General features: G+C 41.6%; 1 protein-coding gene across 4 annotated transcripts in view; it reads left to right on the forward strand.

The window, feature by feature from the left end:
* Positions 1–8,979: 8,979 nt before the first annotated feature.
* Positions 8,980–17,410, forward strand: part of mtap (methylthioadenosine phosphorylase) — a 137,963-nt gene continuing 129,532 nt past the window's right edge. Inside the window, exons 1-3 of one of the 4 annotated variants that reach the window (XM_055632777.1) lie at positions 8,982–9,207; positions 9,313–9,334; positions 9,761–9,859. In XM_055632777.1, coding sequence (XP_055488752.1) covers positions 9,005–9,207; positions 9,313–9,334; positions 9,761–9,859 — 324 coding nt within the window. In that variant the 5' untranslated portion in view covers positions 8,982–9,004. Of the gene's footprint in view, positions 9,335–9,760; positions 9,860–17,410 lie in introns of all 4 variants that reach the window. The other 3 variants (XM_055632775.1, XM_055632778.1, XM_055632776.1) reach the window with 3 other exon arrangements.

Raw genomic sequence — 17,410 nt, forward strand, 5'->3', positions numbered from 1 at the left:
CCTCTCGAAAATATTAGATCCAGTCTCCAGGGGATGGCCGGGATGCATACAAGCGGTAGCAGCTACCGCAATATTGGTGGAAGAGAGTAGGAAATTAACCTTTGGAGGCACTCTGGTTGTTTCTACACCACACACAGTAAGAACCATACTCACTCAGAAATCCAACAGATGGTTAACAGACTCTAGACTTTTAAAGTATGAGGCCATCCTGATGGAAAAAGACGATTTGATGATAATTACGGATAAGAACCTTAACCCGTCCCAATTCCTGTATCCAGCAGAGAAACAGGGTGACAAGGAAGAGGGCCCAGTACACTGCTGTAGTGAAATAATAGATTTACAGACAAAAAGTAGAGAAGACTTAGAAGAGCAACCTCTGGCTGAGGGCAGCCGGTGGTTCATAGATGGATCCTCCAGGTGCATAGATGGAAAAAGACATAGTGGGTACGGCATAGTGAACGGGGAAACTATGGAGGAAATTGAAAGCGGCAGGCTGCCTGGTAGTTGGTCAGCTCAATCTTGTGAATTATTTGCATTAATGAGAGCTTTAGAATTATTGGAGGGGAAGGAAGGAACAGTATATACCGATTCAAAATACGCTTTTGGAGTAGTACACACCTTTGGGAAGATCTGGAAAGAGCGAGGAATGATAACAACTCGAGGTAAAGAATTAGCGCATGAGCAATTGGTAGGACAGACACTGGAAGCCTTGCAAAAACCAGAACGAATAGCCATAGCACATGTGTAGGGCATCAGAAGGGTAACACCCTGGAGGCCAGAGGAAATAGGGCAGTGGATGAGGTTGCAAAAAGAGCAGCCACAGAACAGATGGTAGAAATGAAGTCACTAATACCTTTAAGGGAACCAGAGGAAAATATACCTATCTTTAGTGAGAAAGAACAGGAAAACATGAAAGAAATGGGGGCTCAGCGTACTTCAAATGGGAAATGGTGGACACCAAATGGAAAGCAGCTATTGAACAAAGAAATAATGAGGGAGTTATTAGGGTGATTACATGGACAAAGCCATTGGGGGACACAAGCCCTCTGTGACACCCTCCTCAGAACCTACGCTTGCTGTGGGATGTTTACCATGGCCAAACAAGTCATAAGGGGCTGTGTAATATGTCAGCGAATTAATAAGAAAATCATGAGAGCAGTCCCAGGAGGAGGACAACCATTAGCAGTTAGGCCCTTCCAAAGAATACAGATAGATTTTACCGAGCTGCCCCGGGTACGAACATGGAAGTACCTGTTAGTGGTAGTGGACCATTTCACCAGATGGGTAGAGGCATTCCCCACGGCAACTGCCACCTCACAGGTGGTAGCCAAGATATTATTAGAACAAATTATACCCAGATATGGGATTGTGGAAACAATAGACTCAGATAGAGGGACCCATTTTGCCTCCAAAACACATGAAATGATATGTGAAGCACTGGGAATAGAATGGAAATTGCATACACCATGGCATCCCCAGAGCTCAGGAAAGGTGGAAAGAATGAATGGCACCTTAAAGACCCAAATCACCAAGTTGATAGAGGAAACGAGACTCCCCTGGACTAAGTGCCTCCCGATAGCCCCGTTGAGAATCCGAACGGCACCTCGAAAAGACATAGGGATATCACCATATGAAATGTTATTCGGGCTCCCATACTTAGGGAAGATAGAAGGAGTCCCAACAATACAAGGGAACGATGTGTTCCTGAGGAACTATTTACTGGCAGTGTCCCAATCTCTTGCAGAACTAAAAATTAAAGGATTGCTGGCCCAGAGCCCACCACTGGACTTCCCGATTCACTCAGTCAAGGCTGGAGACTGGGTATTAATAAAAACGTGGAAAGAAGAAAAGCTGCAACCTAAGTGGACTGGACCCTACCTGGTGTTACTAATCACCGAGACAGCAGTACGAACAAAAGAGAAAGGGTGGATTCACGCAAGTCGAGTTAAGGGTCCTGTGGAGGCCCAACCAGACGATATCAGCCCGTGGACTGTGCGTAAAGGAGTGGAACCATTGACTTTAATATTTACCAAGAACCCGCAGGAAAAATGAAGATTTCGTGTTGGTGGGTCGTGTGTTGGGTGGTTACCCAACTTGTAAGTAATGTAACATGCATAAAAATCACAATACCACAGAATAGAAGGTCCACCACCATCCCATTTGATGTATGTAAAGGAAAATGGTGGTGCGGCTATAGAATGTATGTATGCACCCATCCCTGTAAAGATTGGCACGCGGTGTTTACTTCATCAAAATATGGGTGGCATCGGACCACCTATCAAACTGATAGGTGGAGAGTATATCAAAACCCGAACGAGAAATTGCCAGGACGCGTATATGTGAGCATACAGAGTGTCCAAATACAGGAAAGTGGTAGGTATTGGATATGTGCAGATAAAACAGGGAAGGACGCATGTCTGAAGTTTGAGATAGAAGTAAAGCGAGATGGGAAGATGGTAATATACGAGGATAGGGGAGAGGTGTTCAAGATAGATGACAGTCAGAATAGGGATCCCGGGGCAACACCAGCACCACCAGTAGTCAGCAATGTCACCAGGGAAAATGAGTCTAAGGATCTGAAGATAATGATAGTAGCAGGAGAAACAGGATTAAGGCAGTTATATGAGAAGGGAATACCAACAGGGGGAAAAGGAGCCAACACCTGGCTTGCCTGGATGATGTACACAGCCAGAAGTATGCAACAAACCAATTGTTACGCCTGCGCTGGAGCTAGGCCTCAGCTGGTCCCAGTACCATTTCCCCTGAATTGGGATAGAACACCTAGGGCTATGACATGTATACTACAGCTATTCACGAATCCCCTCTTACCAAACAATGCGATATGCCAGAGTTATCATTACCTATTTCCGACCAGCATCAACAATACGAAGGGCCGAAGGGAAGACCCTCGACCTGCTCCATTTACCATTCCTTTTGGGGAGGAGGGGTTTGAGTGCTATACAAGAAATAACCCAGAGGGACAGGACATGGGGGAGGTGCTCAACTGCAATCAGACGTATAACATAACGGCTGAGGAACAGGGGCCACAGTTCAATAGCTCCTGGCTGAAAAAGCAGATAGTCAGTAGAGCCGATGTCTGGTGGTGGTGCGGGGAGAATACCCTGTGGCCCCGGTTACCAGGGTCATGGACGGGAACCTGTACCCTCATACAACTGATGATGCCCTTCACCATAGCAGTAGAACATGCTGTAGAACTCAATAAAGGAAGCCGACGACAAAAGAGAAAGGTGAAAGGATCATTCGACACACACATCTATATAGATGCGATAGGGGTGCCAAGAGGGGTACCCGATGAATTTAAAGCCAGGAATCAGATAGCTGCGGGCTTTGAGTCCATACTCCTCTGGTGGTCCACAATTAATAAAAATGTGGACTGGATCAACTACTTATACTACAATCAACAACACTTTATAAATTACAGTCGAGATGCAGTTGAAGGATTAGCGGAACAACTGACAGCTACCAGCCAAATGGCCTGGCAAAATCGCATGCATGGCCTTGGACATGCTACTGGCTGAGAAGGGAGGGGTGTGTGTAATGTTTGGCGAACAATGTTGCACATTCATCCCCAACAACACTGCTCCGGATGGGTCAGTGTCAAGAGCCCTAGCAGGTCTCACCTCTGTCTATCGAATTGGCTGAGAACTCTGGAGTAGACACCTCCTGGACCGGGTTTCTAGACTCCTGGTTTGGGAAATGGAAGCACATCTTTACATCTGCCCTAACATCAGTAATAGTCATGGTAGGGTTATTGTGTTTGTTCGGATGTTGTATCATTCCCTGCGTACGGGGATTGGCTCAGCGATTGATAGAAACAGCCCTGACGAAGAACAGTGCTGCCACCATAATGGCCCTCAGAACACAGTATGACCTACGAGAGGAGGATAGGGAGGTGAAGAATCTGCTGCTAGCATTAGAAAAGGAGGAGATAGTGTAAATCAAGGGTGCGTAGCAAAAAGAAAAGGATGGATTGTGAGGAAAGAGTTAATAGACATGGTTGATTTAGACTAGGGATAGAAAAAATATAACTTAGAAAGAAATAAGGTGTCAGCAGAAGCCAGACTGCTAGAAGAGAAAGTAACGATATAAAGAACAGAGAGAAATTCTAGATAAAAAGTAGCAATAGAAATACTTCAGTAGAAGTTTTAAGAAAAGTAAGGCAGAGTTGAAAAGGGCGAGGGGTTAAAAACAACTACGCATGCCTAATGAACTTGCATGAATATGTACACACACCTACTATGACAAGATGCCTAATTTAAATGCACATGCGATGCATGATAGGGGAGGTGTCTTTGACGTTGGGTGGGCGTTCCCGGACGTTCTCGTGGGAATCAGGGCTTTATGTTATGATTGGAAGAAGCTCAATGGGGAGGGATGAGGATGTGATAATAATGAAATGAAATGTATAAAGATAGAAAGCATCTCCATCTTCGGTGTGCCTCTAGGGGACATCAGAGGAGAGGCACCTATTCTGCAGAATATGAAATTAATAAAAACACTTCTTTGCCTGAATTTGTCTCAAGAGCAAACAACAGTGGACCCAACACAGATCCCTGTGGCACCCCACTAGTCACTGGCCTCCAACCTGACAAACAGCCATCCACCATTACTCTCTGGCATCTCCCATTCAGCCACTGTTGAATCCATCTTGCTACTCCACCATTAATACACAACAATTGAACCTTCTTAACCAACCATCCGTCAGGAACCTTGTCAAAGGCCTTACTGAAGTCCATATATACAACATCCACTGTTTTACCCTCATCAATTTCCCAAGTAACCTCTTCAAACAATTCAAGAAGATTAGTCAAACATGACCTTCCAGGCACAAATCCATGGTGACTGTTCCTAATCAGACCCTGTTTATCCAGATGCTTATATATATTATCTCTAAGTATCCTTTCCATTAATTTGCCCACCACTGATGTCAAACTAACAGGTCTATAATTGCTCGTTTACTCTTAGAACCTTTTTTATACAATGGAACAACATGCGCAGTACGCCAATCCTCTGGCACTATTCCCGTTTCTAATGACATTTGAAATATTTCTGTCATAGCCCCTGCTATTTCTACACTAACTTCTCTCAATGTCCAAGGGAATATCCTGTCCGGACCTGGAGACTTATCCACTTTTATATTTTTCAAAAGTGGCAGTACTTCCTCTTCTTTGAATCTCATAGTTTCCATAGCTACTCTACTTGTTTCCCTTACCTCACATAATTCAATATCCTTCTCCTTGGTGAATACCGAAGCAAAGCTTTCGGACATGAAAGCTCATTGTGTTTGTTGGACTGGGAGATGGCATTGTGACATCATCACTGGAAGCTACTGGAAGATTCTCTCTCTCAGAAGTCGTTTTAGGCTTTAAAAAAAACTTTAATCATCAATAACGTGAAATAGCATCAAATCTGGGGAACCCGATTATAGCGTGGACGAGAAAAATGTGAGTAAGAATGTGGAAAATTTTCAGCGCTACCGCATAGCGTTTTGACAAATAAACAGACACATAGTTACATACACACATACAAGATGAGTTTTATAAGTATACACATACATATATGATCTATATACATGTGTATTGTGAGTATGAACACTGAACCTTTTTTTCTCACTTGTTTATTATATTATATACAGTGTACTATGTTTACATATTGTGTTGTGCTGCTGCAAGTAAGAATTTCATTGTTCTGTCTGGGACATATGACAATAAAACACTCTTGAATCTCCAGATTTTATTTCTCCTCCAGTAAGTGGTGGAATATTGCGCTGGGGGAGCAGACCCAATGGGCCTGCACTTAGTTTAGTATATTTTAAAAATTTGAATTAAGTTTATTTTTGGAAAAAAAAATTCTGCCTGATAGTAGCAGTGCGAAGGAATATCACAGATGGTACAGATCCCTGATGACAGATTTGCCTCAAGTAGATGCTTTTGAAAGAGGGCAGTGCTGAGCTCATGATGGATCAATACAATTGCATTCCTGTGTATTGGAATTGCAATAGCAAGACATGATGCAACCAGCTAAGATACTTTCCATAGTACAGCTGTAAAGTTTGTCAGAGTATTTGGAGATGTACCAAATCTATTTAAGTTTCGAAGTCGAAGACTTGGCAAACCTTCTTTGTGATTACTGGGCTCAGGACAGGTCATCCGAGATACCAACGCCCATAAACGCTGAATATATAATTGACACTGAAGCTGTGCTTAGCCACACTCATGGGTATAGTATAGGGGGTGGAGCATGTAGTCATCACATGCACCTGTGTTGATGGTCAGTGAGGAAGAGATAATGTTACCGATCCACACCGATCGAGGTCCACTGAGGAGGAAGTTCAAGGATCAGGTTAAAAAGAGATACAATGGTTCAGGTCAACTACTGCTTCAAACAAAGTTCTGACCAAAGTAGTTGTCCCCAGACTAATGCTGTTTAGTGATAGCATTAATTTTTTTTTAATTCATGGTTGCATTTTTATTTTTTACCTATTTCAACAAATAAGCAGGGTAGTCTATTTCAACATTGTATTTTGAAAAATATTAAAACTATTCAAATCCTGACTTGTCGTGTTTAAAGTAAAAACTTTGTCCTAATATTGGCAGAAAAGGTTTACTTATCAAAAATTCTTGATATATAGTGTTTTTGTTTCCTTTTCTGACAGGCAGATTTGAGAAATGGATGGACAAATGTGCTTTCTGGGCCTGTGTTGATACTTTTTAATCAAGAAAAGGCTCACAAATCAAATGCTGTATTCAGCTCTAAGCGGAATGGGTGGTGTAGGAAAGAACTGTAGATACGAGTGTAAACTGAAAATAAACACAAAATGCTGGAGTAACGCAGCGGGACAGGCAGCACCTCTGGAAAGAAGGAATGGGTGATGTTTCGGGTCGAGATTCGTTCACAAATAATGCCACTCGTACATTAAAATCATTTCTACTGCAAATGGTTAATGACTCGGGCGATTATTTAAAATCACTGAATCATGCATCAAATATATTTAGTCAATTTCCCTGGATTATTTTTCAATGCAGTTGATTTTCCTTATACCCATTCATTTTGCAGATTATTAATTCACAACAATTACCATCTTCAACAACCCCAGGGGGAAGCAGGTACATCAACATACTACTGGAGGCTTTTATAGGTCCAAACTAGATTTTAATTTTCACCAAACCATTCAATCCCATTCTTTAAAGTAAAAAGAGGGTAAGGGCATTTAGAACGCTTAGAAGGTAATAGAAACAATGACAGTGATGATCAGTGTAAGAAATTTGGACATGCTCTGCATATTTCTTAACATTTATTTTGAAGACAAAGTTAAAAGAATTGGAAAGGCAATAAGGGACAACTTCTCCTTTGACTCTTTCCATTTCCTCCAAGTCCAAGGCATAGCTATGGGCACTCGCATGGGCCCTGGCTAAACCTGCCTCTTTGTATGGTACGTCGAACAATCCCTGTTCCCGGTGTACACTAGCCCTATCCCCGAACTCTACCTTCGCTACATTGACGACTGCATTGGTGCTACCTCCTGCATCTGTGGAGAACTCACATCCACTTCACCACTAATTTCCATCCGGCACTCAAATTCACCTGGACCATTTCCAACATCTCCCAACTGTTTCTAGATCTCACCGTCTCCATCACAGACCATTGACTGACATGTATTGCAAACCTACTGACTCTCATAGCTATCTTGACTACACTTCTTCCCACCCTGCTTCCTGTAAAGACTCTATCCCCTACTCCCAATTCCTTGTCTATGCGGCATCTGCGCCCAGGGTGAGGTGTTCCATACTAGGGCATCGGAGATGTCCTTATTCTTTAGGAAACGGGGGTTCCCCTCTTCCTTTATAGATGATAGATGAGACTCTCAACTAGGGTCTCCTCTTACTTCCCCCCTATTCGTAACAAGGACAGAGACCCCCTTGCCCTCACATTCCACCCCATCAGCCGTCACATACAGCATAAAATCCTTCGAAATTTTTGCCACTTCCAACGGGATCCCACTACTGACCGCATCTTCCCATCTCCACCCCTTTCTGCTTTCTGCAGAGACCGTTCCCTCCGTAACTCCCTGGTCAATTCATCCCTTCCCACCGAAACCACCCCCTTCCCGGGTACTTTCCCCTGCAACCGCAGGAAATGCTACACCTGTCCCTTTACCTCCCCCTTTGACTCCATCCAAGGACCCAATCAGTCTTTCTAGGTGAAGGAGAGGTTCACTTGCACCTTCTCCAACCTCATCTACTTTATCCGCTGTTCCAGGTGTCAAATATGCAAGCATATATAAACGGCTTTCAAATGAGAATTTGCAGACAAAATTTTTAGTTCTTTGATGTACAAGCAGAAGGCTGGCACTAAATAGATGGCACTTTTCTTGATAAAAAGTATCAACATAGGCCCAGAAAGCACATTTGTGCATCCATTTCTTAATCTGATTATTCTCCAGGATTTCATTAATTTGATCTTCATTAATAGTCAATGGAGATGGTGAAGGCTTCACACTAGAGGTTAGAGATGTTACCTGTAATACATAGGTTAAAGCACCACTGAGCCCCACATTTATCAAACTGACCATTGGGAGAAAATGACAGGACCAAAAAAATAATTAAGAAAGATCTGACATCGTCTTTAAACTACAAAGGGAAGAGTGGGTATACCAGCCATTGTCATTGGATGTTTTAAATGACAGGTAATTCACCATGGAAGAACCATAGTACCAGGATGGAAAGTCAGGACTGTAGGCAAATTAATTGCACGTGAAACTGTGCTCACATTTTCAGTATGTCATGATCATCCAGTGTATATCAAGCTAACAAAAACCCTGAAAACTTATGAAACTGAATGTATCAAACTGATGCCAACATATTTTAAAAACCAAGGAATGTAACCAGCAACAAGGTTACCAAAAAAGTTTTAAACAAAAACATTTTCAAGGCCAGATTTTGCCAATTCATGACACAAGCAGCATATTTTTCTTGACAGCACTATGTTGTCAATGCAAAGGATTGCAGTTACATTAGAAAATGTGATAAAAACTGCGCATTTCCGTAGCATTTTTCGGAAAGAAAGACTATTCCAAGTCACTTCAGTCGAAGTACTTTTGACGTCTAATTACAACTGTAACGTGGTTGGGCATTTGAATGTGCAGCGGGTTCCAAAAAAAACCTGGTCAATCGATGTTTGTAGAAGGTACACAGAAAAGCTGGAGAAACCCAGCGGGTGCAGCAGCATCTCTGGAGCGAAGGAAATAGGCAACGTTTCGGGCCGAAACCCTTCTTCAGACGTTTGTAGAAGTTGGCCGAGTAATAAATTGCAGGTAAGACGCTGAACTTCTGTTATAGTTAAAATCACAAAGATCATGTAACCTCTTTTGCAGACAGGCACGGGGTGGATTACCCAGCTACTACATTTGAATTCCCAACTTTAATTCTGTAGTCGGTGATTGTTCAGGGCTAAAGGTTCTTGCCTAAATGTTGACGAAATGCATTTATTCGAGCGGCGCGCGTTAAACGAGGGGATAGGGGGCAATCATAAAAGTTGTACTTGGGTTTAACATGACCATTTAACCGTAAAACCTCTTTTCTTTGTCTAGTTGACTCGGTTCCGTTCAAAGTCTTGTTTCGGCTCCGGTGTAATCGAAGGTTTATTCGCTCTTTTTTCCCGAGCTAAAGATCCCGGGCGTTCATAAATAAACACTACTTCTCATCACTTGCAATGCTTCCACTCGTCTTCCTCCCTCCAGGAACTTACCGCATCAATTGGCGGACTGGATCGGAAAGTGACTGTGCCTTCTCAGCAACCGGAAGCCCAGCCTTGCGGAATTAACATGGCATCGGTGAAGGTATGGCCGGCGTGTGCTCTGGTGTTCGCCAAAGCTCCTCTAATATCTTTGGTGTTCGCTTGGCTGCTGTGTGTGTCTGTTTGTGGATGCTGTGTGTGTGTGTTTGTGGGTGCACGGTCTAGAGTGGTCGGTGCAATGTGTGTATATATAATATGGCAGTACATTGGGTCTCCGTACACCGTGTGTTAAGCTCGATGCGCCGTATGCTTGTGCATTGATCTCGATGCAGCGCGGCTCAGCCGTTCCATTCATCAGGCGGCGGCGGCGCCTCCGCCACTTGGCGCGAGAGAGAGAGAGAGAGCGATCGAGCGCGCGCGGCCAACCGCCAACCGCCAATCTTTCTGCTCTAAGATCTTTGCCGCCAACCAGAGATCCTAGAGGAGCAAGATAGACCACGCCTCCGAAATCCAATGGACTGACGTGTAGTACGTGACGCAACGTCACGGCCGCCATTTCTTAATGCGACACGCGATTTCCGGTATGCCACCCGCTGTGATCCAAAGCAAAGATTATAGAGCTCCGCTATAATCTTTGATCCAAAGCAAAGATCCTCGAGTATCTTGTAGCGGGAACAGCCCCCTCCTTTGCGTAGTTTCCCTTGTATTGCTTTAACACACACTGCGCAAAATTAAATTTAACGTATACATATTTTATATATTTATATGAATGTGTGTCTGTGTGTGAGAGGCAAGTTAGAGATAATTAAGTTTATTCTCATGGATCAGAAGCAACTTTGATTTAAATAATCACTATTAATTTATTTGTCTTGTAAGATGATATACATAAACCATAAAGGCAATTATATATATAATTATATAGTAATAATATATATATGCATATTTATATTTATACACACATATATACACATACATATATACACACATACATGTATACACATACATACATACGTATACACATACATATGCACACATACAAATACACGCATACATATGGATACATTTATATGCATACATACACACATATAAACATATATATACATACATATATACACACATATACATATACATGCATATATACACATATATGCATATATACATACATAAATACACAAATATTCATATACATGCATATATGCACACATACATGCATATATACACATACATATATATTTATACATATGATCATTTTCCAACGATCAATAGATTTACGATCAGTTCCTGTGGATTGGAGGATAGCTAATGCTATCCCACTTTTCAAGAAAGGAGCGAGAGAGAAAACGGGGAATTACAGACCAGTTAGCCTGACTTTGGTGGTGTGAAAGATGCTGGAGTCAATTATTAAAGATGTAATAATGGGGCATTTGGATAGCAGTAAAAGGATTAGTCCAAGTCAACATGGATTTATGATTTTACAACGCATTTAAGCCTCTCCCATTTTTATCAGATGCATTCCTGGAATATGTAGGAAGTTTATTGTAACCTAGTGCTACATGCCTGAACAATGGATGATATATCACTTAAATGCAATTGTTTTCAGTTGTGTGGAGAGACCTGTATATTGAAGATGTTTTTTGCCTCTAATATGTCAATTTACCTTAAATGCAGAAGAGCTTATTAAAATCTTCTTACAAAGACCATTAAGTATTTTATTTCTATCCTCTTTTGGACCCAAGGCATAGCAGAGCTGCCAACTCTCACGAAGAGGTAAGGGAGGGAGAGATGGAAGGGAGGGAGAGAGGGAAGGGAGGGAGATCGAGAGAAGAGAGGGGGAGAGAGAGAGGGAGGGAGGGCGAGAGAGAGAGAGAGAGAGAGAGAAGAGAGGGGAGCGAGAGATCGAGAGGAGGGGAGAGAGAGATCGAGAGAAGAGGGGGAGAAGGGGGGAGAGGGAGAAGGGGGAGGGAGGAGAAGGGGAAAAGGGGGGAGAGGGAGAAGGGGTAAAGGGGGGAGAGGGAGAAATGTCTCAAAAAATGGCGTCCACAATCACACACGTGATACTACGTGTTTTTTCGAGGAGTGGTCTATCTTGCTCCTCTATAATCTTTGATCTTGACCAAAGATCCTAGAGGAGCAAGATAGACCACGCCTCCGAAATCCAATGGACTGACGTGTAGTACTTAACGGAACGTCACGGCCGCCATTTGTTTATGCCAAATGCGACTTCGGTATACACTCCGCTCTATCATCCTTGGTGTAATCAGTGTTGTAGGGAACAGTGGTACACAAAAATGCTGGAGAAACTCAGCGGGTGCAGCAGCATCTATGGAGCGAAGGAAATAGGCGACGTTTCGGGCCGAAACCCTTCTTCAGACTGATAGGGGGTGGGGGGGGAGAAGGAAGGAAAAAGGGAGGAGGAGGAGGAGCCCGAGGGCGGGGGGAGGATGGGAGGAGACAGCTCGAGGGTTAAGGAAGGGTACAGTGTTTGATACAGCGCATCTATCACATCATATATTTCAGTTAGTTTTATTGTACATGTTTTCCCCCTGTTCCCCCAATTCCCTCCCATCTTTACTCCCCACCCCCACCTTTGCGTAGTTCCCCTTGCATTGTTTTGTGCAGCTTCCCTTGTATTGCTTTAACACACATTGTACACAAAATTAAATTTAACTTATAAATATATTTATATGGATGTGTGTGCCTGTGTGTGAGAGGCAAGTTAAGGGCCTGTCCCACCAGCATGAGATTGCACGCGTCTAGCGCGACCAAACGTGGTCGCTTGAGGCGTACGGCCTCGCGGGTCCGGTCCCACTTCGAAGCGCGGAGCTGTATAGAGTTGGCATGCCGGGCAGTGACGTCATCGCACAACGCCATGCGCTAGGCGTACGCCGTCAAGACGCTGCGTACGACATCAAGACGTTGCGTACGCCCGTCAAGACTGCGTACGCCCTCAATGCGCCTGCGGGTCGACAAGCCGGCGCGCGGGATTTTCGGACAGTAAAAGATTTTTGGAGCCCCGCTCGATGTCGGGACCAGCAACGCACTATATATATATATCTATATATATATATCTATAATCACAATATATGTGTATATACATATATATACACATACATATTTGTATGTATACACATATATATATATACACACACATATATATCTAAAATATATATGAAATCCTAATGTTGTGAATAAAATATCCATGAACACAATGTCGAAATATTTTTCCATTCTTTCATTCTATATTAGCGTAACACAATGTAGTGCATACATACCTGCATATTTAAATTCATTCGATAAGTTGGCTAAATAATATGGGGACCTTGCTTTTTTTAACGGATTTTTTAAATGTGAATAATGACACATTTGTGGGTCAGCCGTATATTGCACCAACTCTAAATTGCAAATAACTCTAAATTGAACTTTATAAACAAGGAAAACACTTTTTATTTCCGTCATTTATGTAATATTTACATAATTCACATAATTTTGTGCACGACATATACAGGGAGTTGCAGTGTTTTGAAAGTGATGTAAAATTCAACATATTTCAGACAATGATAGCCCCACCCCATGCTTACGCCAAAGAACAAAATTTCCAACATGTACAATAATAAATAAATCGTCATTTGCACAATTTTGTGTGGGTAACGGGAGGTTCTCATTCTTCCTCTTGAGTAACTAGCGTTGGGAAAACAGACGTTTTGCCGTGTTTGGGATGTCAAATAGCATTGGAACTGCATTGCAATTTAGCCTGTTATTGGTCTGCCTGTTGGAAAACTAGTTAAGTTCAGTGTTCAGAACAAAGACGGCAGGTGGTTGACAAGTACACCAGAGTTTGATGGAGGAGATCTTGTCCACGAGTATTCTGAACCTGCTGTCGACATCTGAAATTCCACAAAATCTCATATAGGATTAATTAAGAATGAAAAAAATGTAGTTATAACTACATATCTGCAGAATGGATGATATATCACTTAAATGCAATTGTTCAGTTGTGGGGAGAGACCTGTATGTTGAAGATGCATTTTGCCATTATTATGTCAATTTACCTTCAATGTAGGAGAGCTTATTTAAAACTTCTTACCTAGACCTTTGAAGTATTTTCTTTCTATCCTAAGACACTAGCAGAGCTGCCAACTCTCCGGCAGAGACAGACAGAGAGAGAGGGGAGGAAGAGAGGGAAAGGCAGATGGGGCAGAGACCGAGATAGAGAGAAACAGGGAGAGAGGGAGAGAGAGAAGGGGCAGAGAGAGATGAGGAGAGAGATGGGGAGAGAGGAATGATGGCACGTTATAACGCACAGCCGTCCCATTCTGACCACTGCCGAACCCCGCACCGCACCATTGCACCCTTCTTCACGGCGGCCCAGTGATGTCTCAGCTCTGACGAGGGATCTAATCGGTAACAACACTGAGAGCAGCTCCGGGCCACTGCTCTCCCCGACTCGAATCTGAGGTTAAAATCTCGTGATGGGCCCGATGTGTCTCTCTCCCCATCTCTCTATGCCCCTTCTCTCTCTCTCTTCCTCTCTCCCTACGGACCATATTTTGGAGATCCTGCCGTACAGAAACAAAAACAAAAATGTACAGAAGAACAAAAATTGCTGACTTTATTATTGTGATATGTTTAGATCTATTAAAAAAAATATCTAGTAACTTTCTAATGTACCAACAAACCTAGTTTCCCAATGAGTATTGATAGGGGAACAAAAAATAACATTTTCAGGACAGAATAATGTTGACAGAAAACAATAATATTTCCTCACCTTTCTTTGTTGTTGGGGAACCTGAAGAAAGACAAGTTGAGTTGTCAACATCGGTGATTAGAGCAATTTACATCGAGCTGTAGATGTGGACGCCATGACAGTGTGGGGGAAGCCCTATAAAATGGCGTCGACAATCACACACGTCATACTACGCTTTTTTTCGCTGAGTGGCGCATCTTGCTCTGCTCTATAATCTTTGGGTTTAACGGCCGCAGCACCCGTCAGCTACATTACCTGCGTCATCGTGTGTTGGTAAATCCCGCCCCTCCTCGACTCGAGTTATGGACACGTCACTGCAGCCTTCTGATTGGGGGACAGCCCAAGAGTCTTGAGTACAAGAGTGGAGGAACACCAGACAGAAGGCAAAATAAATGCTGGAGTAATTTCCAGCCTGATGTCCACGAGTAAAAAAAAAGTCGGCATTGAAAACATTGGCACTTTTTTACTCGTAGATAGTCGTAGGTCGGTAACTGGCCCGAGAAAAAAAATGCAAACATGACATCCTTTTATCATGTGATTTTTCCACTCATAACTAGTCGTAGTTGATCTTAGGTGTGGAAGACTGAGGTCGAGGGGGGTCATAGGAGGCCGTAGACATAGTCGTAGGAGGTCGTAGACATGGTCGTAGGAGGTCGTAGACATTGTCGTAGGAAGTCTTTTACTTCGGTGAGTCAACACGACCTTGACATTTTTTTCAACTCGTCTAGGGTCTTCTAAACTCGTGGATTAAGTCATCCAAGTGGGACAGGCCCTTAACTTTGTATGTAGATAAAAGATTAAATTATAAAATAGTGGAAAATATGACAACTAATATTGATGATGTGATGGAGATTGTTACTGTAGAAATCTACCTGGAAAAAAAGAAAAATGTAATTGTAAGTTGTGTATACAGAGCACCTGGTTCCAATATTGAAATATTCAAGAATAGTATGGAAAGATTGTTTGCCAAGAAAGATCACAGAGTTGTGTTCATTTGTGGGGATTTTAATTTAGATCTCTTAAATCCCAACAAGCACAAACAGACTGATGAATTTATCGATGTATTGTTCAGTATGAGTTTTTTTCCACTTATCACCAAACCAAGTAGAATAACATCTCACTGTGCAACTCTAATAGACAACATATTTACAAACAGTATGGACAACAGCATAAAGAGTGGGTTACTACTAAATGACATCAGTGACCATCTGCCGGTTTTTGTAATGTTTGTTTGTGATTATGTTAAGTGTAAGGATGTTAATAAGATTAGATACAGGAGAGTAAGAACAGAAGAATCTATAAATAAATTTAGAAATGTATTACTGACCCAAAATTGGAAACAAGTGTTTAAAGAAACTGATACCAACAAAGCATATGAAACATTCCTGATAATATTTAAATCATTTTATGATGAACACTGTCCTTTGAAACAACACAACAAGAAGCAAAAATATATAGATAGGCCATGGATGACAAAAGGACTACAAAATGCATGCAAAAAAAAGAATATCTTGTATAAAGAATTCATAAAATTCAGAACTATAGCAGAAAGTAAATACAAAAGATACAAAAACAAATTGACTAGTATTATGAGGATATGTAAGAAAGATTATAATAAAATATTAAACGATAATAAAAATAATATCAAGGGCATATGGAATGTGTTAAATAATATTATCAGGAATGGATCAATGAATATAAACTACCCTCAGTATTTTGAAGACGATGATACAACTGTAAGCGATATGAATGATGTGGTTAATGGGTTTAACAAATTTTTTGTAAGTGTGGGACCAAAACTGGCAGAAGAAATCGATAATCCACAGTCAGAAGGAGAGGGGAAGGTTGTGGATTTGTTAGACAGCAACCCAAACTCAATGTTTTTGAAAGCAGCTGATGAAAAGGAGATTATTGACATTGTTAGTAATTGTAAGAAGAAAAGGTCTACAGACTGGAATGACATTGATATGGCTTTAATCAAGGTAGTCATTGGTGTAATTGTAAAACCCTGAACTTATATTTGCAATTTATCTTTCAAAACTGGTGTATTTCCATGTAAAATGAAAAATGCCAGTCATCCCACTATACAAAGCTGGAGGCAGAAATCAATTTACAAATAATAGGGGCGGTGTCGTTATTCTCTCAGTTCTCAAAAATATTAGAAAAACTGTATGTGAGTAGATTAGATAACTTTATCGAGAAACACGAATTGCTAGTTGATAGTCAATATGGATTCAGGTCAAACAGATTGACATCCATGGCATTAATGGAGTTAATTGAAGACATTACCAGTTCTATAGATAACAAGAAATATGCAGTGGGTGTATTTATAGATTTGAAAAAAAGCATTCGATACAATTGATCATCATTTGCTAATCAAAAAACTGGAAAAGTATGGAATCAGAGGGGTTGTACTAGAGTGGATGAGAAGCTACATAAGTAAAATACATCAGTTTGTGCAAATAGAGGACTGCAAATCAACATGCTTAGAAATAACTTGTGGAGTCCCACAGGGGTCGGTTTTGGGCCCCAAATTATTTATTTTGTATATTAATGATATATGTAGGGTGTCAAACCTCTTGAAATGTGTGTTATTTGCAGATGACACTAATATTTTCTGTGATGGGGACATTTTGCAGCAGGTTTTGGAGGTGGTCACAGCAGAAATGAGTAAACTAAAAACATGGTTTGATTTGAATAAATTATCATTAAATTTAAACAAAACCAAACTTATGCTGTTTGGAAAACGCAAAATAAATGCACAAGTAAAAGTAATGATAAATAATGTTGAAATAGAAAGAGTGTATGAAAATAAATTTCTGGGTGTGATTCTTGATCACAAAATCTGCTGGAAACCCCATATAAAACATGTGAGATCAAAAGTAGCACTGAGTATTGGAGTGATGGGGA

The sequence above is a fragment of the Leucoraja erinacea genome, chromosome 3 (assembly GCF_028641065.1).
Source record: "Leucoraja erinacea ecotype New England chromosome 3, Leri_hhj_1, whole genome shotgun sequence".
NCBI classification, from domain to species: Eukaryota; Metazoa; Chordata; class Chondrichthyes; order Rajiformes; family Rajidae; genus Leucoraja; species Leucoraja erinaceus.